The sequence below is a fragment of the Vicugna pacos genome, chromosome 8 (assembly GCF_048564905.1).
Source record: "Vicugna pacos chromosome 8, VicPac4, whole genome shotgun sequence".
Taxonomy (NCBI): Eukaryota; Metazoa; Chordata; class Mammalia; order Artiodactyla; family Camelidae; genus Vicugna; species Vicugna pacos.
In genome coordinates, this window is record NC_132994.1 from 70,918,950 (window position 1) to 70,945,990 (window position 27,041).

General features: G+C 39.2%; 1 protein-coding gene and 1 non-coding gene across 3 annotated transcripts in view; both read left to right on the plus strand.

The window, feature by feature from the left end:
- TULP4 (TUB like protein 4) overlaps positions 1–27,041 on the plus strand; it is a 206,916-nt gene that overhangs the window by 130,845 nt on the left and 49,030 nt on the right. Inside the window, exons 3-4 of one of the 2 annotated variants that reach the window (XM_072966122.1) lie at positions 309–437; positions 8,651–8,812. In XM_072966122.1, the coding sequence (XP_072822223.1) occupies positions 309–437; positions 8,651–8,812 (291 nt within the window). The remainder of the gene's footprint in view (positions 1–308; positions 438–8,650; positions 8,813–27,041) is intronic. The other variant, XM_072966123.1, reaches the window with a different exon arrangement.
- On the plus strand, positions 18,893–19,033 carry LOC116281664 (U4 spliceosomal RNA). Its single transcript, XR_012075340.1, has one exon. It is a non-coding gene; the product is annotated as a U4 spliceosomal RNA (small nuclear RNA).

Below are 27,041 nucleotides of genomic sequence, written 5' to 3' on the forward strand. Positions count from 1 at the left end.
AAGAGCAATTGTTGCCCTGAGAGGCCAGGTGGGTACAGGTAGGCTCTGGGCCCCCTCTCTGTTTTCATGGTGATGGGCATTTTCGTGCTGTGGTTTGTTTGCTCAAGTGTCTGCTGCTTGTCAGGGAGCCGTGTCACCTAGGTCTGGTTCCACGAGGCTCTGTCGAGGGTGGGCTACGCCCTGTCCCCTCCACTGACCCACCGGTTCTCCCCAAGTCCCTGCCTTGGACTACACCTCCTCTGTAGTTCAAGTCTGACTTCGTCCACACAACCCTGGCTTGTGGTGAACGCCTCTGGCATGTCTTCCAGGTGGTGCTGGTGAGGTGGAACGAGCCGTACCAGAAGCTGGCCACGTGCGACGCAGACGGTGGGATATTCGTGTGGATTCAGTACGAGGGGCGCTGGTCTGTGGAGCTGGTCAACGACCGAGGGGCGCAGGTGAGCGGGCAGGAGGCTCTTCCCTGAAGGGCTAGGGCACGGGGCGCGGACCGCTGATTCCAATTTCGGGACCACAGTCTCCCCAGGGTCGGCAGGTGCAGGGAAATGACACCCGAGCCCCGCTTCCGCTCGCTGCGTTCCCCTGGAGTGCACCCCTGGATGGAGAGGCACAGGTCATCCCGCCTCCCCTCGGCTGTGCTGTGGAGCTGGGAACCCTCCCGGTGTGAGGCTTTAATTAAATCTGTGAAATCGTCTTTACCCTTCAGCATTGTGATTGCACGTTCAGTTGGGATGCTCTGAAGTGCTTCTGGCGTGTGGCTCCTTCGCTCCCTCTGGAAGGTGTGGTCCCCATGCTGTGGTCCCATGGTGGTCTCGCAGAGAGCGGGCCCCAGGTCCATCCGTCAGGTGTCAGTCAGCGTGGCCACCTGTCGTGTCCCTCTGCCCTTCCTTCCTGGCAAGGCACCTTTGTGTCTCTGCTCAGAGGAAGACAGTTGCTCCAGGGACGCCCTGCTGAGCAGTGCTATTTTTACAGCCACTTCGTGGGTCCTCGCAGCTCCGCACTCCCTCCCCCAGTTGGGCTGCCTGGGGCTCCTGCCTGGAGGGTTAAGGACACGACCCCCTCCCCCCACCCGCAGACCTTGACTGAACTGAGTCCTGGGGAACCTTTAATGATGAGGGTTTTCTCAGACTGCTTTACTCTCCAGGGATGGTTTCCCTGCAACTGCCTTTCTATGCATTTCTAAGAAAGTGAATTCTCACCCTCTCTTCTCCCATCTGTTGCTTAAATAAGTTACTGGATCATCAAGTTTGAACAATACAGACCAGTGAAATGACATAAAATTGCAAAGAATGAGTCTATTATTAGTAGTTACTGTTAGACTGAAGATCTTTGTAAGATGTCATCGCTGAAGGCAGACCTATCTCTGGGTAAAAACAGAACATTCTTTCTTGTGAGTTATTTGGTAGGGTAAGTGTAATAATTTTGGCTGATTCTGAAAAGGCCTTACCACTTTCCTTTATACCTCCGTGAGTGAAAAAAGGAAGAGTTGGCATCTACTCTGTGACTGCTCACTAACCTTGATGTAGAGCTGTTGTGGAAATCTCTGTGACCATGAGAAGTTCGTGTCACCAAGAAGGAGGACACTGTGGTCAAAAGTGTGAGCTCTGGAGTCAGACCGTACCATCCAGGCATCTTACTCCATGGGATACGCACCTCGTCTGTGCCTCAGTTTCCTGTTCTGCACACATGGGGACTCCAGTGGTACCTGCCTCCAAGGATCACTAGGAGTATTCAATGAGATTAAATATGGAAAGTTCTGTGACACTGTCTGCACGTCATGGTTGTCACCACATATGACAGTGCCTGTAGTACTGTGAGGTGCTGGCACTCATAGCCCCCAACCACAGAGCTTCCCTGCTCTTCAGTAGTAGCCATACTTTCATCACCAAAGACCAGCTTCAGGCTGCGAGGCAGCACCTCTTCACGGCTTTCTGTGTAGCGGAGACTCCTCTGCATTTGCCCTTATATAAGGGTCTCTAAAGTGCTGCTCTTCTCCCACCCACCGAAGCATGAGCTCTTCCCAAGAAAGGCCCAGTGACTGGGCGAGACGTGTCTTCAGACTTTGCTGGTAAGAGGTCTTTAAAGCATTACTCCGACAAAGACAGTGAGGGGGGCTTCAGAGCTCTGCTCGGGGCCTGCCTCGCCCATGTGTTCTCTCTCGGCCTCTGCAGGGACCCTGTGCAGAAGGTATTGTTACTCTCAGTTAATGGAAGAAAAAACCCAGGTCAGGGAGCTGAGTGACTCATCCAAGTAGGTTAGTTCCTGGGTGGTAAAGCCAGAATTTGAACCCAGGTTTGAGTCCAAATCTCTCTGTCTTGTTCCTGGACAATAAAACATTTTCTCTTTCAGCAGAAATGCATGTATTCATACTATATCCAGAGACCTCAGGCTTCAGTACCATTAGAGAGCCAGGCCCCGCCAGCCCGCTGGTGCTGCCACACTGTTTTCTCCTGACCACAGCCTCTCTGAGGAGGGAACCTCCTGTCATCTCCATGTCGCAGCCATGTGGTCTCTGCCACCACCTTAGCCCTCAGCCTTTCTTTGCATTGAAAGTTGGATGCAATGAAAACATGTTAAAAACAGGAAAGGATGAATTCAGACCTGGAGGTGAATGAGCTTACATGGACCATGGAACATCTGGAAGCACCCAGAATCTCACAAAAGCCTGTGCCTGCCAGGTTTGGCCAAAGGAATCACTGTGTCTTGTGATCTGGTCCAGAGTTTTATATAAGTTTTGCTGTTTGGAACTCTGATTCTGCAAACCTCAGGACCCACTGAGCAGTTGTCATCATTAAACACTTGCGTTTGGTTGACTTTAATTGTGTTGGAGTCGCATCTTATCTGAGTTTAAAACAAAAAAGCATCATCATGCACTGGGAAGGATGACTCACTGGTGGGGGGAGTGCTGGTCTGTGCATCCGACGCCGTGTCAGCTGGAAGGAGGTGCATCCTTGAAATCTGCTCAGAGAAAAGCAATGCTTTTTAGAGGAAATGACAGGTGATCTTTGTTATGTAGCATGGCTCTTGTCACAAAGTGATCAAGCATTTGGCAGAAGCTTAATGATGCCTTAACAATTTCATTTTCAGGAAAGGGTGATTATGAGTCCTTTATTTTAAAAATGAGTCTGCAACAGCGCCTGCATTATTTTATAGTATTAGTCACTGAGGATGACTGTGCCAGGCATGGGCATCGGACAGTCAGAGGAAAGGTTGCTTTGGGCTGAGGTGGTCCAGGCTGCCCCTCAGCTTCGGGTGATGGTGTCTGGGAAGATTCCCAGCGGAGCAGCAGCGCTGCGGCCCCTGCAGTGGAGAGACAGCCCGAGGGGGCCCTCTGCTTATTTCCTTACAGCACAGGGGGCTCCATTCCCCTGGTTTTGTTTTTCCAGTTGTGATGTATTCTTATCACTCTATGCTGACCTGCTTTAACAAACCCAATGAGTTCATGTAAACATCTTGTATTACCTTTTTTTGTGACTGTAAGATTGATGGTGTCTCTCAGAAGCTTCTTATCACTGGCTATACGTTTTAGCCCTCTGATACTAGAGACGTTTTTCTTGAGTACAAAGATAAATGAGTTAAAGTGCATGTAAATAAGTAGCATTATCTTTGCAAAATGAAAGGACTTTTAAATTTTATTGAAGAATTAATGTGTTGTATCTAAAAATATCTTTTTAAGTTCTTAGGAAAAACTAGACAGTGTAATTTGTTGAAACATAAGGTCAGTTAAACCAGGATTCTGAGTTTACCTAAGCAAACAACCTTTTTCACTGATTTCAGACCAACTGTTGAAGAGCTGTCTCTCACATCCATGCCATCCGTGGTCGTGGTAGAGACATGCTGATCACTGACAGCCCGTAGCCCCAGCTGGGAAAGCAACAAAAAGTTCATGTCCTTTTGGTGTTTGTTCATTCATTTTAGTATTATCTGAACTGTGATAAATCCAGTAATGTTACAAATTTTTAAAGAAAGTTGAACATTTCCAATTATAAGCAACAGTGAAGATTATAGATATCAATTTTTTTAAGTTAGAAAAGATTTAAAAGGCAGTACCAACTGAAAAAGTGAATCAAGGTGATAGAAATGGGACCAAATGTAACAATAATTAGAATAAATGTAAATGGACTTCACCAATTAAGAGATAATATTTGACAGATTATATTTTTTAAAACATAGACATGCTGTTAAGAGTCACACCTAAAACTTAAGGACATATACAAGTTTAAAGTAAAAGAATGAAAAAGATGTATCGAGCAAATATCCAGGAAAAAAAAAAGTTGGGGCAGTTAATATAACTTTCAGATAAAATAGACTTAAAGATAGAAAGTAATGTTCAGTTTTTAGGGTGCTGCCACATATTGATAAAAGCTGTAGTTCACCAAGATGATATTTTAAATTTGTATGCCCTTATTAATAATAGCATCAAAATATATGAAGGAAATTGATAGAACTGAAAGGAAAAAATGATGACTTCATTGACATACTAAGAGGTTTCAACAACAAAAAAATCAGCAAAGATACGGAAGACCTGAGCAACACATTTAACAAGCTTGACCTAATGGAAATTTATAGTTTCTGAATCTACCAGTTAGCACACATTCTTCTCAAACACACATAGAATGTTTACAAAAATTAATCATGTTCTAAGGTTTCACAAACTTCTTCTGTGAAGGGGCAGATGGTACATATTTTAGGCTTTGTGGACTAGAAGTCAAAATTGAGGATATCATGTAAATACTGTGTAACAAGAAAGAAAAGAAATTTTGAGAAAACTTTATTGATAAAATTAAAAACTATTTGTTGATGTTAAAATTTGAATTTTATATAATCCTATATATAACAAAATATTCTTATTAATTTTGTTCTACTCATTAAAAACCATTCTTAGTTTTGGACTATACAAAAACAGGTGGCAGGACAGATTTGGCTCACTGGCCATAGTTTGCCAGTCTGTATTTTTTTTTAACATTTTTTATTGATTTATAATCATTTTACAATGTTGTGTCAAATTCCAGTGTTCAGCACAATTTTTCAGTCATACATGGACATATACACACTCATTGTCACCTTTTTCTCTGTGAGCTACCATAACATTTTGTGTATATTTCCTTGTGCTATACAGTATAATCTTGTTTATCTATTCTACAATTTTGAAATCCCAGTCTATCCCTTCCCACCCTGTGCCCCCCTGGCAACCACAAGTCTGTATTCTCTATCTATGAGTCTATTTCTGTCCTGTATTTATGCTTTGTTTTTGTTTGTTTGTTTGTTTGTTTTTGTTTTTGTTTTCTTTAAGATTCCACATATGAGCGATCTCATATGGTATTTTTCTTTCTCTTTCTGGCTTACTTCACTTAGAATGACATTCTCCAGGAGCATCCATGTTGCTGCAAATGGCATTATGTTGTCAGTTTTTATGGCTGAGTAGTATTCCATCGTATAAATATACCACATCTTCTTTATCCAGTCACCTGTTGATGGACATTTAGGCTGTTTCCATGTTTTGGCTATTGTAAATAGTGCTGCTATGAACATTGGGGTGCAGGTGTCATTTTGAAGTAGGGTTCCTTCTGGATATATGCCCAGGAGTGGGATTCCTGGGTCATATGGTAAGTCTATTCCTAGTCTGTTGAGGAATCTCCACACTGTTTTGCCAGTCTGTATTTTACGGCATTAATAAAACCTGAACAAATTTCCATTGGTAGATGTCATGATTATGGACCATGACTTCTGAATAGGTTAGAAGTTATTAACAAAAAGATAAATTTAAGAAATCAAAGCATGTTTGGTAATTTTTAATTGTATTGTTAAATAGTTCATGAGGTAAGGAATAAATTTAGTGAGACCTAGACCTGAATGATAATGAAATCACTACGTATCAAAATTAGTGATACATGATTAAAGTGGCAATATGAGAAAAACATTTATCATTAATTATGTATATGAGAAAGGAATAAAACTATAGTCAAATGAACAACAGTAAATCCAGTGAAAAGAGAAAGGAAACATAATTAAAATAAAAGTGGAAACTAATGCAGGAGAAAAAATACAGTAGAGGAGATCAACAAATTCAAAAATTTGTTTTTTGGAAACAAATTAACAAAGTAGACAAACTGTTGACAAGACTGATTAAGAGAAGAAAAATAAAACCTACATTTTATGAATGAAAAATTGAGCCTATAACTGTAGATAAGATAGAGGTTACAAGGTAATGCAAGATTCCTAGGTAATAAAAGATGCCTAGGTAATTCAGTGGGGACAGAACAGTCTTTTTCTAAAAAATTGAGATATGATTTACATATAACATTATATTGGTTTCAGGAATACAACATAATGATTCAATATTTGTATCTATTGCAAAATGATCACCACAGTAAGCCCAGTTAACACCCAGGGAATAGTCTTTTTGACAAATAGTGCGTAAACAACTGAACACCTGTATCTAAAACTTGAAAAGTAGAACCTTGATTCTTACCTTACACCCTGCGCAGTTTAACTCTAAATGAATCATAGACATAAATGTAAAAGTTGTAAACTTCTTCTGGAAACTTTGGGTTTGCAACCTTGAGCTAGGTAAAGATTTCTTGGGTTGGATACAAAAAGCATGAACCATAAGAGAAAAAAAAGTTGATATTGGACTTCAAAAGTTAAAACTTTCACTTTTCAAAAGATACCATTAAGAAAATGAAAAGTCAATACACAGTGGGAGAAATTATTTGCAGCACTCTTATCTGAAAAAGGACTGTATCTAGAATTTTTACAACACAGTAAAGTCAGAAACATGTATGTGTATATATGTATATGAATATGTGTGTATTTATGTATGTGTATTTACATATATGTGTGTGTGTAAATGGCGAATATGGATCTACAAATAGATATATGGCAAGTGATTTGAACAGACATGTCCCAAAAGATGATGTGCAAATGATCAATAAGCACATGAAATGGTGCTCAGCGTTATTAGGCAAATTAAAAGCACCAATGTCCCACCACTGCACACCTACTAGAATAGCTAAAATAAAAAAGATGAGCAACACCAAGTGCTGATAAGGTGTGGACCTACTCACACATTGCTGATGGGAGTGTGAAATGGCTTAGTCACTTTGGAGAACAGTTTGGTTATTTCTTAGGCAGTTAAACATACACTTACCATGTGACCCAGCAATTAATTCCATTCCTAGATATTTACTCAAGAAAAATGAAACCGTGTGTCTTCAAAAAGTCTTGCACATGGATATTCATAGCAGTTTTATAATAACCAAATACTGGAAAGAACCCAAATGCCCAGCAATTTGGTTAGATGAATAAATTGTGGTACATTTATGCAGTGGAATATTACTCACCTATAAAAAAGCACGAACTGCTGATGTACATAAGAATTCAGAATACTCTCAAGACCATTATACCAAGTAAAAGCAGGCATAAACAAAAGTGAACATACTATGTGGTTCCATTTATGTGAAATTCTAGAATAATCAATTAGTGACAAATTACATCACTGATTGCCTTGACGAAGGGTTGGGGTAGGGGACTGGCTGCCAAGGGGAACTTTATTTTATTGTATGTAAATTACACTGCAATAAAGTTGGTTTTTTAAAGGATAAAAAATACTATCAACGACTACTTGCCAATAATTTTGAAAATTTACATGAACTGGCCAAATTCCTAATAAAATAAATAGAACTGACTGAAGAGGAAATAAGAAGCTTGAAAGCTTGATTGGTACTAAAACTATTAAATAAATGGAAGCAATGGTTAAAAATCTTCCCACATAAAAATGTAGAGCCATATGGTTTTACAGGCATGTTCCACCAAACTTTTAAGCAACAGGTCAGCCCAGTTTATACAAATTCTTCCCTGCCATGGTAGAAAAAGGACCACTCTCCAACTCATTCCGAGAAGGCGGCATAACACATATAAAAAAGAAAATTGTAAGTTTGTTTCACTTGGAGAAATTCTAAATACATAAGCATGTCAACTTCAGTAGTGCATGTAAAGGACAGTACTTTGCCTCCAAGATGGGCTTCTTCTAGGTAGGCAAAGATAACAAAAACTGGGAAATCCATGAAAGTAGTTTGCTGCAATAATAATTAAAAGAGAAAAAAAGTGGTCATTTGAATAAATGCGATAAATACATTTGCTAAAACTCAACACCCAAGTATAAGTTAGATTGTTTTTCATTTTGATTATGAGAATGTTGTTAGCAAGACTGAGAAAGGTATATAATCAGAAATGGAGAGGCTTCACTGTTCTGATAAGTGACCAAGAGACACTGATGGAGAACCCGAGGGAGGCTGTAGAACAGTGTCTATAAAAGCAGGGATGCTGGAACCACACAACTCTGGACCATTCATGGCTCTGCCATTCGCCAGCTCTGTGTGACCAAGGATAAGTTACTTATCTGTCTCTTCTGTGGGAGGTATTATCCTGGGCTTAACGAGTTAACATGCGTGAAGCACTTAGCACCATACTGTCATTTGCTTTTCAAATACTGTCTTTTATATATTACTGTTAAAACACACACAACAATATATTGTTCTCTTTAAACTCATCTCCATCTTAGCCAAAGGCTACATTAATGACTACAGCTTGTCTTTGATAAAAGTGTGTCCCACTCAGATCACACATTGACTCCCTTTGTCTGTGTCCCAAGGTGAGTGATTTCACGTGGAGCCACGATGGGACTCAAGCGCTTATTTCGTATCGAGATGGGTTTGTCCTGGTTGGTTCTGTCAGTGGACAAAGACACTGGTCATCTGAGATCAACTTGGAAAGTCAGATCACGTGTGGCATATGGACTCCTGATGACCAACAGGTAAAACCTCTTGAACGTGGTGTGTGATGTTAGACTATGTGAGCTGAGGGGGAAATGCGTTCGGTACTAACACAGGGAAGAAGCCGTGGGGAGGCGGAGCTGGCCCCAAAGGCTCTTTGAGAATCACAAAGGAAAAGAACCCAGAACGTGTCCAGGTGAAAATGAACACAAAAATTTTAAATGAACCATAGATTGGGGAAATACTTCCCACCAATGTTCTGAACACTGAGTTAACAATTTAATTACAGAAAACATTCATACAGATTTTACTCTTAAATCTACATAGATAGCCAATTGATAAATGGATAATAGACATGAATTACTCACAAAAGAAGTTCAGCTAGTCAGTAATCATGGTGGGAAAGTATGTATTCTCAGGGAAAAATGCAAAATACCACAGTCAGGGTATATTTTTACTTATTAACAAAAAATAAAATGATACAGATTATTTTACTGATTATTCATAAGACTTTAATCAAATAAGTATTCTCATTCATTGCTGGTGGTAATATGTATTAGACCTTTAGGAAAGCAAAGTTTTAATATAATTTTTAAGCAAGTCTTAAAAAGTATCTGCTTTGGCCTGGTAATATACTTGAGGCATTTATCTAAAAGAAACAAAAAGGGAAGGAAGTAAAAGCTATAGTCATTAAAGCATTATTTGTGATAGTGAAAATTTGGCAGCAGCCTACTAGTATGAAAGTAGGAGGCTGCTTAAATAAACTGTGGTACAGCCACTTAAAGGATCATATGGTAGTTCAGTAAGTTAGGGGTTGTGGTTACAGAGATGATGTAATGATCTAGAAGAGCTCCTACGGTGTAATGTTAAGGAAAACAAGCCAGGATACGAAATGGTATGTAATTACCACATCGTAAAGCAACCAGAAGAAACTGCCCACATGGTGAAAAGAACTGAAAGGAAATTAATCAAAATGCTGTAAGTAGGTGGTTACTGAATGGTGAAGAGCCTCTGGGTCATTTTTTTGAAACCTAATTTCAAATTTTTCTTTAATATGCCTCTTTTGCTGCCATGATAATGTAATAACCTAATAAAATTAATGTAAGGTTTGACTAGTTAAAACCTTTGTAAGCATATAACTTGTGTTGTCTAAGTACAGAAAAATCCATAAAACATGTCAGAACATTTCATACCGGAGACTTCAGTTTAATTTTGGTAAAATCAAGCAGTACATTATGAAACCATAACTAATTTTTTAATCTTTTTTTTTTACTGAATTGCTTCCATCTAGTCACTATATATTTCATGTTTCCATTTTTTCAGGTAAAATTAGCCAGTAATTTTTCCTCTTTCTTCCCAAACTATTATGAGAATTATGGAGTCTCAACTCTGTTTCTTGCCTTGCCTTCCCCCAAAGGTGTCTCGTTATTATATGAGTGCTTGTATGTTCCTTTGTGAAGCACTTGGATTTATTTATTACAACGTTTTATTTTTGTAGGGTTTTACTGCCCCTGCAGTCTGCTCAGAGACACATGCTGTGGCCCATTATGACCTTGCAGGCACTTAACTTCTCCCTGCTTCAGTTTCCTCCTCTGTGACAAAGGGTGTGAATTATTTCCTGCCTAATTCCCAGGACTTTTCAATGATCAGGATGAAGGAGCAGATGTGAAAGCACTTGAGAATATGTAAGTGGGAGTCTTGGCTTCACATCACTTTGTCACCTAGAGTGATGGAACCGTGAGGCCCACATCACAGTAGTTCCCCATGATTTGAGCCGCCCAGTGTTCCCAACCGACTGCACACCTGGAGTGTGACAGGCGCAGGCCCAGAGTGCTGGGGACACAGTGGATGAGACACCTGCCTTTGAGGGACTTGGGCTGGTTGAGGAGGCAGGCCCACAGGCATCCTGCCTGCTGCTGACACAGTCGCCGAGGTGGCAAACAGCGTGGTGCTGTGAGCGGGACAGAGAGGGACGGGCTGCTGCTTCAGAGCCAGGCCGAGGCCCTTGGACTTGGTTCCCTAGGCCTGTCAGCGGGACCTGAATGCAGCCTTTACAGGTAGCTGGGCTCCTGGCCCACGACCTTTGTCTGGATGACTGGTTTTTTTCTGCTTCTTTGTTTAGCACTAACTGGTGAAATTTAATTTGAGGAAAATGCTCCATTGCCTTTTAAAAAAGATTGTGGACCTTGGAGGAATTTAACACAGAGAAGAGATGTGTAGGACACTTTATGGGGCATGTTTGAACTGAGACTTGGAAAAACAATGTTCCTTCCTCCATCTGTCATTTTTCCATCTCTCTTGCTTGGTTTGAAAATTATTCATGAAAAGAGTATGTCATGTTGTAATGTAATGCCCTGAGCTCTTACACTGGGACGGCCTCAGGTGTGGACTGCGAGGAGCTGGCTGCATCTCTTCTCCTCTCCTGGTGGAACTCCTGCCCTTGGTGCAGAGTAAAACAGCCCCCAGGAGGCCTCCTCACATCTTGAGTCACTTCTGATCATGATGGAATTTTAGGCTGCTTCCTGTTAACTCTTTAAATTACAAACAGTGCTATCTTACAACAGTGAGTTTGAAATCTAGTCATTTTCTTACTTGTCATGTATTTTCTTCATCTTTGAGTGGTGATTTATATACTATTTTGGGATTTATAGACTACTTCAAATATCAGATAGAAACTGGGAACCTTTTCCCCAGAAAAATGTGCACCTGTACTTACACGATCATATATATCATTTGGCATAGAATTTTGGGAACTCATAGGATTCTCCTCTGTTCAAATCCTGATCTAGATTGTTTAAAGGTGGCATTTGGGATAATCTTCCCCAACTTTCTATTATGCAGATATTCAAACATTACAGAAAAGTTGAAAGAACATCCTCTCCTTTGGTTCAGCTGCTCACGTTTTGTCATATTTGTCTTCTGCCTGTTTCTCTTCCCCTGCCTCCCTCCAGCCTTCGCTCCCTCCCCCCCCACACACACTTTCTTCTAATACTATTTTGAAGTAAGTTGTAGCTGTCATGGCATGTGTTATGGCACTCCTAAATACCGTAGCTTGTATGTTCTAAGAATCAGGTCATTCTCCTACATTATCACATCTAAGAAAACAGCAGTGATATTATTTGCTATTCAGGCTGTCTTCCTATTTCCCTAATTGTTACAAGAATGTGTTTTATAGACTTCACTGCCCCCCCCCTTATATTTAGAACCAGGAACCAGTTCAAAATGTGCAGCAGTTGGTTGGTATGTCTTTAGTCTGGAACAGTTTCTTCTCTCTCTTTTTTTTTTTTAAATGACGTTGTCTTTCTAATGCCTTCAGTGTGGTTACCTCATGGAGTGTCCCTTACTCTGGGTTTATCTGGTTGTTTATGCATGATATCATAGGTCTAGATGAGAGTTGGATTAAACAGGTTTGGTAAGAATATTTTAGAGGTGACATTATATTCTTCATACTGAGCCACATTAACCACAGGTGTATAATGTCGTGTTAACCCACAGTGAAGGTTGCTGAGTTTGGTGGAACCTCTGTAAAAACAAAATTATTTTTCACAGTGTGTTCTTAATTTCATCTACACTTACAGCTACTTTTTTCAAGTGATGTGTTTCATTTCAAGCTAAAGTTTGTCTTCTGTTAAATGTCAGGAAAGGAATGTGATCCTCCCTGGACTGCATATAGTAGGTGAGGACTCTCTCAGTCTGCATGGGCTGCTGTCACAGAATTCCACAGCCTGGGAGCTCACACAACAGACAGTTATTTCTCACAGTTCTGGAGGCCGGAAGTTCAAGGTCAGATGCTGGCAGGTTTGGTTTCCCCTGAAGCCTCTCTCCTCGGCTTGCAGATGGCTGCCTTCTTGCTGTGTCCTCACGTGCCCCTTCCTCTGTGCTCTCATCCCTGGTGTCTCTTTCTCTTATAAGGACACACATTCCTGCTCCCTGTGGCCACTGCTTCTGACTCTTTGCTTGTGTTTCCCTCCACATTTCTGAATTATGGGCTTATTTGCCAAATCTGATGGGGCCTTGGCTGTCTCAGAACGCTCCCTTCCATGGCCGCCCTCCTTCCTCCCGCCTCCCACCCTCCCAGTATGCTCAGTCTTCACGTCTTCCTTGTACAGTCGTTTGCTTTTTCCAGAATTAGTAAAATTACCTGATTTATTTGCTTGGTTGTCTATATACCAATCACAAATTAATCCCTACGCTCTCCAAAAAATGGAAAATCTCCTCTGAATTGTTCTACCACTCCAAGTGGTGTGTCCGATTCACTTATCTCCCTCCCAGGGCCCTCAGCCGCCTGCTCTGTCCTCAGCTGGTGGTTCTTGGCCCTGCAGCACATCGGCGTGCTGTGCACATGTTCCCTCACCTCACCCTGCCTTAGGATCCCTGATTTATGAGATCACACCCTTATTTTTGTGGTTTGTCCCCTCATTTTGATGGAACACATCTTCAGAGTGTTTTAAATTTCAAGATGACGTACTTTGTCTGTTCAGCCCCTTCAGAGAGTAGGATGTGCACCTGCCTGCGTGGCTGGGAGAGAGGATGCGGAGGGCTAACATTTCCCTTTCAAGACTTCCAGCCAGTCCTGTCTCCCCTCCATCCCTCACCTCCACCTGGGAAGGAGATACAAATCGGCTTGCTCCTGCCTTCCCTGCTGTAGGTGGGGCTCTGGTCCACTCTCACTTACATGTGCCCATCTGTATCCAGTTTCTGGATGTTAACTTCTCTGCCTGCTGACCTCCTCTCTCCAGTTCTCTGTTAGAGTTTCAGGCCCATTACTGTCAATTGACTGGGGTTTGGGAAGGTGTCCGTCCATTTGCCGCCCCTCATACCTTTCTAGCCTTCTCCCTGCCCTGCTCCCCGTCCACACTCGCCAGAGTGGACTAGTTTGGTGTCCCAAACTCTCATTGCTTTCCTGCCTTTGCACATGCTGTTCCTTCTGCTCTTGCCCCTTGTCTGTCCAGTCAGTTTCCACTCATCCTTGATAGGTCAACTCAAACATCGCCTCGTCTGTGCAGTCTGCCCCCTGCCACCTTTTTTCTGCTCCAGCCGATGCAGAGTTAATTAGACTCTCTCTCAGTGTTCCAGCAGCACCTCCTGTTTACCAGGAGCACATTTTGTAACATTTTCCACATTGTGCTGCAACTGTTGGTTGCATATCTTCTTTCTTACCAGATGTGAGGGAAGGGGACCACGCCTCGCTGTTCCTGCAGCCCAGGACTGAGTGCAGCACTGGTGCGGGCTGCAGTGAGTGTGCGAAGCGTGCTTTCTCTAGAAGCTCCAGCTTCCCTCTCCTCTCTGCCTGGTGCTGATTAAGTCCATGGTCTTGCCTAAGGGATTGTCACATTTCCTCCCACTCCCAGGTACCACAGAGACATGAAAGGGATTCTTGGTTCACCCCGCACGTCTTGCCCTGGGAGGACCCAGCGTTAGCTTTTCGTTCGTAACTGTTTATACAGAAAAGTCTGATTTTTTGGTTTTTCACATCTGCTGATACTGGTGTGGAATCTTTCACTAGTTAAGGCTGGTTAGATTTAGGTTTTTCGTTTGTTTTGTTTATAAATTTTTCAGGCTGTGTGGTTATCCCTCCTTTAGAAAGCAGTTTGAATGAGGATTCTAATAAGTGATTTCTTCTTCCTACTCAAATCCAAAAACAGTTTCTGAATATGAATCATTGTTGGTTTAATCTTGATCCATGATATAGAAAATTCAACCCAGTGAGAATTACTAGATATTAGGATATCCTACCAAGAAAATCTACGTGATTTCCTTGGATGAAATCCTTTTCTAGATGACATGGTCTCGTCTCCTGGCATGGTGTCCCTGAGCTGCTGCCTGAGGATGGCAGGATAGGACTGATGCCATCTTTGCAGACCCCAAACTTTTTTTCATCTTTTCTTCCTCTGTCATATTGGCCCTTCTCTTTCTCTCTCTTCCATCTCTTTACAGTAATGAGGATTCTTTCTTATCCTGAGCCAACAGATTTTTCAGTGTAATTTTCTGAAATTCTCCTCTTTACCCAGTGTACCTATGACATATATTCATTTTTTTTCACTTTTACACTCGAGTTGTAAGTGGATTACGCACCACTGTCACCATATTGCAGACTTGGTCTTTGTTGTTCAGGGGGTGCTCCTCCTCACCCCTGTGTTCCGGGATTCTCTCAGTGGCATTGTGTCCTTGAATAGCTGTTAGTTGTTTTTGTTTAAGGGAGCAAAGTCAGGAACAACTATTTCACCATCTTGGTGACATCACTCCCAGTACAAATTCATGATGAGAAGCCAGAAAGAGAAAGAAAAATACCATATGATATCACGTATATGTGGAATCTAAAAAAAATAAAAAAGACCAACGAACTTATTTACAGGGCAGAGACAGACTCATGGACATAGAAAACAAACTTGTGGTTGCTGGGGGTGGGCCGCGGTAGATTTGCAGGTACTAGCTGATGTATATAAAGTGGATAAACAACAAGTTTCTACTGTATAGCACAGGGAACTACATTTAATATCTCATAGTAGCCTATAATGAAAAAGAATATGAAAATGAATATATGTATGACTGCAACATTATGCTGTACACCAGAAATCGACACAACATTGTAAACTGCCTATACTTCAATAAAAATATATTAAAAAAAAAATCATGGTGAACATCCTAGAGTTACATTTAGGAAGTTTACAGCCACAGAAAAGAAACTTTAAGACTCATTTCCTTTAATGAGGACACAAGTAGATATTCTTTTAAAATTATGAAGGCAAATATTCTGAATAAAATTCAGAAATACTGATAATTACTCTGTAGAGTTTATCCAGGCAATGACGGATATAAATTATGATTAAATCACACGGCAGAGAATATTGTGGGGTGGTGATGAACTTAGAAAACAGGAGAACAATCCTATACAATAGAAGAGAGAGAAGTAAAGCTATAAAAACAAATTGTCTACTCCAAAAGATTTATACCCCCAATCTTACAAGTGAAACCTAAGATTTCAGTAGACACATATTATGCTTGACCTTCAATTATAATAAAATAACCAGTGGTTTCTCCTTTGGAATGTTCTGTTAGGAAAGAAGCATTTGTCACATAGCTGGAATGTTTAAGTGTTTGCTGCTGATGTTAACAGCCCTAATGAAACACAGGTATTCTTCACTTTATATATGAGATTTTAAAGTTTCGGGAACTGAGTTTTTTTCATCATAATTTTACTTTAAATATTCCTGTAAGGGAATCTTTCCTATTTGAAAGAATATTCTGTAGAAATTGTCCTTGTTCAGAAGGCAGTTTGGTGTGAAATGAGAATTCTTTACCCAAAACATCTTTTTGCTAATGTCCAGGCTTTTGTTTTCCGTCAGTAGAGGTAATGTTTGTAAATACTAGAACTTTCTTTAAAAGGAGGTCTTAAGTACTTAAGTAGACCTAATATTTTCTTAGGTACTTTAAACCATGATTGCAAATAAACTAGAAAGAGTCTGGGTTGGTACATCTTAAATAGCCCCAAGACACGACTTTCCATTTCTCAGATCTTAGCACGTGCAGGTGTGAGTGGGGTGAAATCTTCTTCTCTGGCCTCCATCCTGGTGAGTTATTTTGTTGTTTTTGTTGTTTTTAACTTAGAAAGAGAGAACGTTTATTCTTTTTGATGTGGGATACAAATGGTGGGTCCCAAGCTGCCTCTCATCAGCTGAAAGGAGGTTTTTCACAAAACGTGGTCCCTCCTGATCAGTGTCTGGTGTCTGCTGATGTGATCAGTGAGCCTGAGATCACCAGTATTTGTACAACAACTCTAAATGCATTCACTACCATGACATGGACAACAATGAGAAAAATCACTGAACGTACCCTTTGTGCCTCTGTGACATCTAGAAAATGAAAGTCATTTTTATCTACACACTTTGCAAGAAATACGACCTTACTTGCCTTTGGGAGTAGATTGGAGTCAGAACTCAAGTGGTGTAGCAGGATTGGTAAAGGGATATTTTCAGTGCAGGATTAATTCATTTAGTCCTAATAATTTAAAAAGTAAAAAATTTAAATTATTATTATACAAATCTTTTCTGAGATAATAATTGATGAAAAAGGAACTATTAGAGATACTAATATACACTTAATGTTTTTAACACATTATAGTCAGTTGCAAAGAATAATTATTCATTTAATTTTGAGATACAAGGTTATGATTAAGGTACCAATATAGAATTGAAGTAGATTTGCTAACTCCCTGAAAGTATTGTAGGTGATAAATGATTCTTGGGGTTTTTAAATTATATAATTTTTAAAACTTCATTAAAAATTCAGTAACGCATCAAAAATAAATAGAATAAAGAACCCACGTATGTTACCACATATGCTGTTTTATCCCTTTATTCTTTTTTTCCGCTGTGCTATGTTTAAAGCAGATCCCAGATAGCATATCCTTTCACCCATGCTTACTTCATGATAAATCTCTTCAAAATATGAGGTTTCCTTCCATAACCACAATGTTGTTACCACACTGTCTCTTTTCTTTACTTTGAAGGAGGTTCTTGCAGATTAAAGTGAATAATTTGTCTGGAGCTTGGATTAGCCATGGCTTTAAAGGAGGACATCTGTTGCACCAGAAGAGATGGGTGGTCATTCTGAAGTTTTTCTTTGTCTTGCACTGTCAGAGAGGAAACGGTTTATAAAGGAAACTTTAAAAAGCAATATAAGGCTTAGTTTTCTCAGCTAAAAGTGTGATGTTGCCACCACAGTTTTATAAATGAAAAGTAATTTACTGATATTTGACATACAGATAATGACTGCCTCTTAGATAGAGGCCCACTCTTTGATATAAAAAAAGTCAAACTTAACAAAACAAAAATGAAAAGAATCACAATTTATTATTCGCAAGGAGTGTTCTGTTTCCCCGTAAGAAGATATTTTCCTCTGCTGGCTGTGTAGTGCTGGCTTTCGCAGAGACTCAGCCGACTGCCCCCACAGTGCCGCTCTCACTTCCCCCAGAGAGCCCACCCTCGTCCTTTCAGATGGTAATTGTAGGAACCGCATGGGTCTTAGCACCCCTGGGAAGACGTGAAAGCCATTGTGCTAACACAGCAGGGAAAAAACAGAAATCTCTCTCACACAAGCTCTTGTACTGAAATTATTTATTACTACTATTTTTTTAATCCACAAACTCACTGGAGTCAACAACTCAGTGAACCATTCTAATTCTGAAGACCTCAATGGTGAATGAACTATAAGTAGGTTAAAGGACTTGCACAGTAGAGTTCCTACGTAGTGGCTTGTGGGAACACAGCTTTGAAATTAGATTTACGCTAAACCAGTGGGAAGAGTGACTCTTTTCCCTCCCTCCCCATTAGATTTTCCCATGACTTTTTAGTGGTGCACATAGTTTAAAAACTACAGTAAAAGGGAAGCCCATCTCTATTTTAAGTCTTGAACTGAATGTAATGTAGGAATGATTCTTGCCAAAATAGGCAAAGAGGATGTGAGTAACAAAGAAAATATTGGAAACATATTCAGAAAAGGAAGTCAGGAGATGGCCTCCACCCTTTATGGCTGTCTTTATAGAATTATTAACAACGTTTAAAATTTTTTTAGATTTTATTTGTATGTATTCTGGATATTCTGTTGAGCTCGTCACAGGAGAATATACATTTATTTAGCAAAAATGGGTGAAACTATTGTGTTTGTACTATTTTGTGCTATTCTGGTTGAATAACAGTGGAAATTAAGATGTTTGAAAATTAAATTGCTCTGTTATCTCTAGACTGAGATCACTGATGAATCACTATATAAAACTCTCAGTATATATAAATTATAAAATATTCTAAATAAAAAAGCTTTCTTGAAATTTACATTTAATGATTTAGGTTAAGAATGAAAGATAGGAGGCAATTATTCATGTACACTGGCTGTTATTAAGTACACCTTCTAAAGAATATGTTGAGCAGGAATGACATTAGCAAGATGGCAGACTAGCAAGCCCTGTAGCCTCCTTTCTTCAACAGACATACCAAATCAACAATACACAGACTAATTCCCTTCGTGAGAAATCCAGAAACTAGTTGAGAGCTTTCTGCACCACAGGTGTGTGTGAAACCAGCCACATTAGAGCTGCTAGGAAAATTTGAGGTACCCTCTTGTCAGGCTTTGCACAGTGGCAGTATCATAGCTAATGAGGTTTATCCAAGGCATGATTATTGCTAATTGAAAACTTTCCCCAAAATCACTACCCCTGGCAAAGTGCCATATGATTAGGCACTAACTCTCAGCTTCTCCTTGGGAAGAGATGGGAAGAACTGGATCGTACATCTGATGTTCTGATTTTATTCTGGGTGTGGCCTAAGCCACTGGCTTCTGTCTCACCTTTCTCAAAGGGCTGGTAGGACACCTGGGGGCCACTGAGAACAAAGATGGCAGTTTGAACTAGAACTCATTACAGCCCCTCCTCCTGGCCCAGTGCAGCATGAGCTGGTGAAAAACCACAGATTCCAGCACCTACCTTGGGAGGGGAGGAGTTGGACCATATATCCAATGTTCCAGATTTTCTCAGGGCTGCTCGAGGGACTGACTTCTGTCCTGGAGCACTGACAGGACCAGCATACCCTAGACGTCTTGGGGCCACTAAGAGCAAAGACGGTTGTTTGGACCAGCATGATGGCTTGAGAGATTGCTAGAGTCTCTGAAAAGGCTGATTGTGAGGGTCTTCTTTTTTTACAGTCCTAGTCCATGAAGATTGGGAAAGGTGGCTGTTTTTGTCTCATGCACAGGCACCAACACAGAGAGTCAAGAAAAATGAAGAAACAGGGAAATAAGTCCCACACAAAGGTACAAGATAAATCTCCAGCCCCTGACCCCAATGAAATGAAAATATATAATTTACCTGACAGAGAACTCAGAATAGCAGACACAAAGATGCTCAGAGGTCAAGAGCACAGTGTGTAAACAAAGTGAGGTTTTCAACGAAGAGTTTCTAAATGTTTTTTTTAAATTAGAGATTATGGCACTAAAGAGTACAATAAATGAAATGAAAAAGACACTGCAAGGTATCAGCAGCAGATTAGGTGAAGCAGTAGAAAGAATCAGCAAACTTGAAGATGGGTCATTGGAAGTTATCTAGTCAGAGAGAAAAAAAGTGGGATACATTATCACTGATTATCAGAGAGATGCAAATCAAAACCACGATGCGGTATCACCTCACACCAGAATGACCATCATTAAAAAATCCACAAATGGTAAATGCTGGAGAAGGTGTGGAGAAAAGGGAACTCTCCTACACTGTTGGTGGGAATGTAGTTTAGTGTAACCATTATGGAAAACAGTGTGGAGATTCCTCAAAAAACTAAAAATAGACTTACCCTATGATCCAGCAATCCCACTTCTGGGTATATATCCAGAGGGAACTAATTCGAAAAGATACATGCACCCCAGTGTTCATAGCAGCACTATATACAATACCCAAGACATGGAATCAACCTAAATGTACATTGACAGAGGACTGGATAAAGAAGTTGTGGTATATTAATACAATGCCATACTACTCAGCCATAAGAAAAAGTAAAATAATGCCATTTGCATCAACATGGATTGTCATTCTAAATGAAGTAAGCCAGAAAAAAAAACACCATGCTATCACTCATATGTGGAATCTAAAAAAAGAAAAAAGACACTAATGAATTCATCTACAAAACAGAAACAGACTTGCAGACACAGTAAACAATCTTATGGTTACTAGGGGGAGAAAAGGGTGGGAAGGAATAAATTTGGGAGTTCAAGATTTGCAAATATTAACTACTATAGATAAAAATAGATTAAGAAAACAAATTTCTTCTGTATAGCACAGGGAACTATATTCAATATCTTACAATGGCCTTTAATGAAAAAATGAAAACGAATATATGTATGTATATGTATGACTGGGAAATTATACTGTACACCAGAGACTGACACATTGTGACTGATTATACTTCAATAAATAAATAAATAAAAATTTAAAAAATAAAATAATGGGACAGAGGTTAAAAAAAAAGTGACATGAAGTGAAGAAAGCTTCAGAGACTTGTGAGACACTGTCAGGTGAACTAACATATGTATCATGGGAGTCTCAGAAGAAAAGAGAGAGAAAGGGGCAGAATATTTATTCAAAGAAATAATGACTGAAAACTTCCCAAATCTGCAGAAGGAAATAGACATCCAGTTTCGGGATCCCTCATGGATCCCAAATAAGATGAACTCAAAGAAATCCACATTGTCAGAAGTCCAAAGGCAAAGAGAACTTTGAAATCAGCAAGAGAAAAGCAACTTGTCTCATAGAAGGGAACTCCCATAACGCTGTAAGTGAATTTTTCAGCAGAAACCTTGCAGTCCAGAAGGAGATATGACTATGTATTCAAAGTGCTAAATGGAAAAAAAAAGCAAAAAACAAAACTGCAAGTTGAGGATGCTATATCTGGCAACACTGTCCTTCAGAAATGATGGAGAGATAAAGGCTTTCCCAGACATATAAAAGTCGGGGTAGTTTGTCACCACTAGACCTACCTTACAAGAAATGCTAAAGGGAGTTCTTTAAGTTGAAATGAAAGGATGATAAACAACATGAAAGCATATGAAGGTACAAAACTCACTAGTAAAGATATAGATAAATATGGAATATTTTGTCATTGTAATGGTGGTGGTTAAATTGCCTTTAATTCTAATAAAAGTTAATGGACAACTACTAAAAATAACTACAATTATACAAATATGTCGGAGGATGTACAATATAAAAATAAATAAAAATAAATATATAAAATATAAATTATGACATCAGTAACAAAATGCAGTGGGAGGGAAGAAGTAAAAGAGTAAAGTTTTTTATGAAACTGAAGTTGTTATGAGTTTAAAATAGACTGACATGACTATAATTTCTTTTATGTAAGCTCCATGGTGAGCACAAAGGAAGTATCTATAGAGATATGCAAAAGAAAAAGAAACAGGACTGAAAGCATATGGATACAGAAAATCTGAAACACAAAGGAAGACTGCCAGAGAGGAAAAGATGGACAAAAGAACTGTAAGACTGACAGAAAACAGTTAACAGAATGGCAATAATAAGTCCTTCCCTGTCAGTAATTAACGTTAAATGTAAAATGGATTAAACTTCCTAAGAAAAAGACACAAAATAGCTGAATGGATGAAAAAAACAACATCCAACTATATGCTGCCTGTAGGAGATTGACTTTAGATTTAAGATCATATACAGGCAGAGAGTGAAGAATGAAATAAGGTATTCCATGCAAATGATAACCAAAAGATAACAAGGGTGACTATATATCAGACAAAATAGATGTTAACTTAAAAACTGTCACAAGATTACCATAATACTAAGTGAAGAAAGTCAGACAGAGAAAGACAAATATCATATGATACTACTTATATGTGGAATCTTTAAAGAAAAAGGATACAAATGAACTTACTTTCAAAACAGAAACAGACTCACAGACATAGAAACAAACTTATGGTTACCAAAGGGGAAAGGGGCAGGGGAGGGATAAATTAGGAGCTTGGAATTAACATATACACTACTTTATATAAAATAGATAAACAGCAATGTCCTACTATATAGCACAAGGAATATCTTGTAACAACCTATAATGGAAAAGAATAGGAAAAAGAATATATATATACACATACATATATATGACGGAATCATTTTGCTGTACAGCAGAAACTAACACAACATTGTAAATCAACTATACTTCAATTTTAAAAAGGTGCCACAATGAAAAACAATAACAAAGAATTGAAAGGTTAATAAAATATGTCTATAGATTTGAATTCAAAATTGTACCCAAATTCAAAAAAAAAAAAGCTGCTACAGAGATAAGGAAAGACATTATATAAAGGCAAAAGGGTCAATTCATCAGTGAAATATAATAATTATAAATATATATTCATGCAACATTAGAGTTTCTAAATATATTAAGCACTAAATTAGTATATAAAGGAAATATGGACAGAACTGAAAGGAAAAATAGCAATATAGTAATGGTAGGAGACCTCACTACTCCACTCTCAATACTAGATAGATCATCCAGATAGAAATCCATGAAGAAGCAGTGAACTTTAACAGCACTCTAAACCAAGTATACCTAACAGACAGATGTAGAACATGTCAACAAAAGTGGAATATATATTCTTCTCAAACACACAAGTAATATTCTCCAAGGATAGATCACTTGTTAGGTTACAAAAGAATCTCAACAAATTTAAGAAGTTTGAAATTGTATCACATTATGTTTTTGATCACAGTGGATTGAAACTAGAAATGAATAGCAGAAGTTCTACTGGAAAGTTCACAAATATGTGGAAATTAAAGAACACATTCTTGATTAACCAGTGGACCAAAGAAGAAATCAAAAGGGAAATTAGAAAATACCTTGAGACAAATGAAAATGAAATCACAACATGCCAAAACTTACAGAATGCTGCAAAGGCAGTCCTAAGAGGGATGTTCATAGCAATAAATACCTACAATAAAAAAGGAAAAAAGATCTCAAATAAACAATCTAACTTATACCTCAAAGAACTAGAAAAAACAGTTTAGCCCAATGTTAGCAGAAGGAAGGAAATAATAAAGATTAGAGCAGAAATAAAATGCAATGAAAGAAAGAAAGAATTTAAAAATCATTGAAACTGAAGAGTTGATTTTCTGAAAGAAATTAACAAAAATGATAAACATTTAGCTAGATTAACTAAAAAGATAGATGACTCAAATCAATCGTAAATGAAAGAGGAGACATTACAGCTGATGTTACAGAAAAAGGATCATTAGCAACTACTATGAACAGTCACATACCAACAAATTGGATAACCTAGAAGAAATGGGCAAGTTCCTAGAAGCATTTAACCTACCAAGACTGAATTATGAAGAAATAGAAAATATGAACAGACCTGCAGCTAGTAAGGAGGTGGAGTCAGTGATCAGAAACAACAAGGAAAATGCCAGGACCAGGTGGCTCAGCTGCCTGACATTTAAAGAAGAATTAACGCTATTCCTTTCCAATCTCTTCCAAAAACTTGAAAAGGAGGGGATACTTCCAAACTCGTTTATGAGGCTAGCATTACCCTGATACCAAAGCTAGACAAAGAGGCTGTAAGAAAATTACAGGCCAATGTCTCTGCTGAACATAGATGCAAAAATCCTTAACAAAACACTAGCAAACCAAATTAAACAGCACATTAAAAGGATCTTACACAACAATCAAGTGGAATGTATCCTTAGGATGCAAGGATGTTCATAGAAACATATAAAAATCAAAGTAATACACCACGTTAACAGAATATATGATAAGAACCACATGATCATCTCAATAGATGTCGCAAAAGCATTTGACAAAATTCAACATCATTTAATGATAAGAAAACTTTAAACAAACAAGGAATAGAAGGAAATTACTCCAACATAATGAAGACCATGTATGAAAATTCCACAGCTAATACCATACTCAGTGGTGAAGAACTGAAACCTTTTGTTTTGTGATCAAGAACAAGATGATACCTACTCATTTTACTTTTATTCAGCAAGTCTTAGAGCAACTTGGCAAGAAAAGGAAATAAAGGGCATTCAAATAGAAAAGGAAGAAGTAATAGCATAATCTTACATGTAGAAAACCATGAAAGACTATACACAAAAAACTGGTAGAATAAATGAATTCAGTAAAATTTCAGGATTCAAAACCAGTATATAAAAGTTAGTTGCATTTTTATACACTACCAGTGAGCTATCTAAAAAGGAAATGAAGGAAACAGTCCCCATTTACAAATGCACCAAAAGGAATGAAATACTTCAGAGTAAACTTAATCAAGGAGATGAAAGACTTGTACGAACTATCAAACACTCAGGAAAGAAATTAAAAGAAGACACCAGTAAGTGGAAAGACATTCTGTGTTCATAGACTGGTAGACCTGATCTCATTAAAATGTCTGTACTACTCAAAGTCATCTACAGATTCAATGTAATCCATATCAAAATACCAATGACGTTTTTTAGAGATAAGAAAAGAAATCCTAAAATTCAAATGAAATCACAAAAGTCCTAGAATAACCAAAACAATGTTGTGAAAAAGAACAAAACTGACGGAATCACACATCCTGATTTCAAAATATATTACAATGCGGGACACAAAATAAAACAGTGTGGTACTGGCATAAATACCAATGGTGTAGAATCCAACGGAACAGAAATTAACTGTATATAGTCAACTGATCTTCAACAGGAGTGCCAAGAATATACAATGAGGAAGGTAGTCTCTTCAATAAATAGTTCTAGGTAAATTGGATATCATATTCACATCGCAGATGATTTCATACAGATCCCCCCCACCAAATGATTTCATAGAGATTCATATTCTCCCTCCCTCCCTCTCTCCCTGTCTCCCTCCCTCTCTCTCTCTCTCTCACTCAGATGTGAGCAAACACTAGCATAGTTTCTGTCTGCACAGGGCCGTATAGTTAAGGATGACAACTCAAGCCTCCTGATGTTCTTGCCTGGGAAAGCTCAAGGCTGCCAAAAATGTCCTGTTTGTTCCAGACATCACCTGAAAGTAGGGCCCCTGTCTCCCAGTCTCTGGACCTTCCATAAGCACCAGTCAGCAGAACCCAGATGGCTTAATCCCGCTGACACAACCCTGCCTCCCACTTTTGTAAAGCCCCGCTTCCCTGACTCTGCGGTAGCCCCCACCTCCCTCCTCGCTACACTCTCATCTCCCTTTAAGATGCCCAGTCATGTCTGCCCAAGTGGGAGTTGCGTTCAGCTCTTCCTGACTGCACGGAGACTCCTGGTTAAAATCTGCCCTTGCCTCCTTGACTTGGGTCCAGCTTCGCTGATCCTTGACGCCAGCCACAAGGGCTGCTGTGTCTGCTGCCTTCACCACGTGCCCTGACAGCTGCTGCTGAGTCAGGAGACTTACTTTCCTCAGACCAGGGAGTCATTTCCTCTTAGCCCTTTTCTTGAGGAAGGTTAAAGATTTGGAGCATTTTGAAACAGGAAAGGGTTTGAGAGCTCATCTGATGTAACTTTTTTAGGTGACAGAAGAAAACAGTACTCAGAAAGGTAAATGATCAGTTCAAAGTTACAGGAGTAGTTACAAGTCAAAATAGAATCAGACCCCCAGCCAGCTGACTCCTCGTCCTGCGTCCTTTGCAAAGAAAAAGATGTTCGCCCAGTAGTTTTCAGCTGTCCACCCCAAACAGGCTAATTCCAGCATAACTTAGCGTTTCCTTCCCAAATTAAAGGTGGACGTTCACCCCCAAAGACCACGCAATAAGTGGCTACTCCGGGCGTTTTCACCTGCTCCTAAAGATCTGATAGAGAGCCATAGTCCTGAAACATTTCTCTCTGCCTCATTCGGTGTATACTTAAATATGTTTTAATAGTTTATTCACAGTGTATAAAATTCTAAATGTTCAAAGAGGTATATGATGAAAAATTCCGTTTCCTCCAATATCCCCAAGCCTCTGATCCCCAGAGGTAGGTGGTGTTTCCAGTCACTTGTGTGTCCTTCTGGAGATACCCTAGTTAAGTGTGTTTTTCAGTTAGCCCTGTTGTCAGACTCTTCCACCCGCCACCCCCAGGAATCGTGTGTGGGCGTCTTAAAGGGGTGAATAAACATAAAAATGGAGCCTGAAAGATTTGGGGAAGAATGTTATAGTAATGGGAATTATTTAACAGTAGATTCAGTTCCTGAGGCAGAATATCTCTTTCTCTTTAAAAGTCTTTAAATGTAGAATAGTAGTCTGTCATCTTTATGGGGGTTACTTTATAAGCAGTTATTCTGCAGTGAAGAGGTGAAATGACTTGAAAATTACATTTAGCCCAAAGATACAGATTTTTATTTTACATATTTTGGTTGGGATTTCTTTCCCATATGTATCAGAATTAGTCTTAAAATGTCTGTTTTTAGAAATGATTGTTATAGTCAATTGTAAAATTACATTTCATCTTTTTTTTGAATCAGAAAATATTCTGTTAATCAATTGAACAGTTCTGTTTTTTACAACTGTCTTATTTCAGTGACTGTTTCCTTAGCTGCAAAATAGTCAAATCTGGCCTTGAAACATACTTGAAAACTAGCATTCTGAAACCTAACAGGGGATCTTTCAAAAAAAAGTTTTACTTTGGCAGCATCTCAGAACGGAAGTTTCCTTCTAAAGAGCAAAGGGACATCACAGCTTGTCCCTTCATAGCTCCCTCCCAGTGGCCCATTTAGACATTTGCCACCAATGGGGCTGAAGTGACCACAGGCATATCTCAGA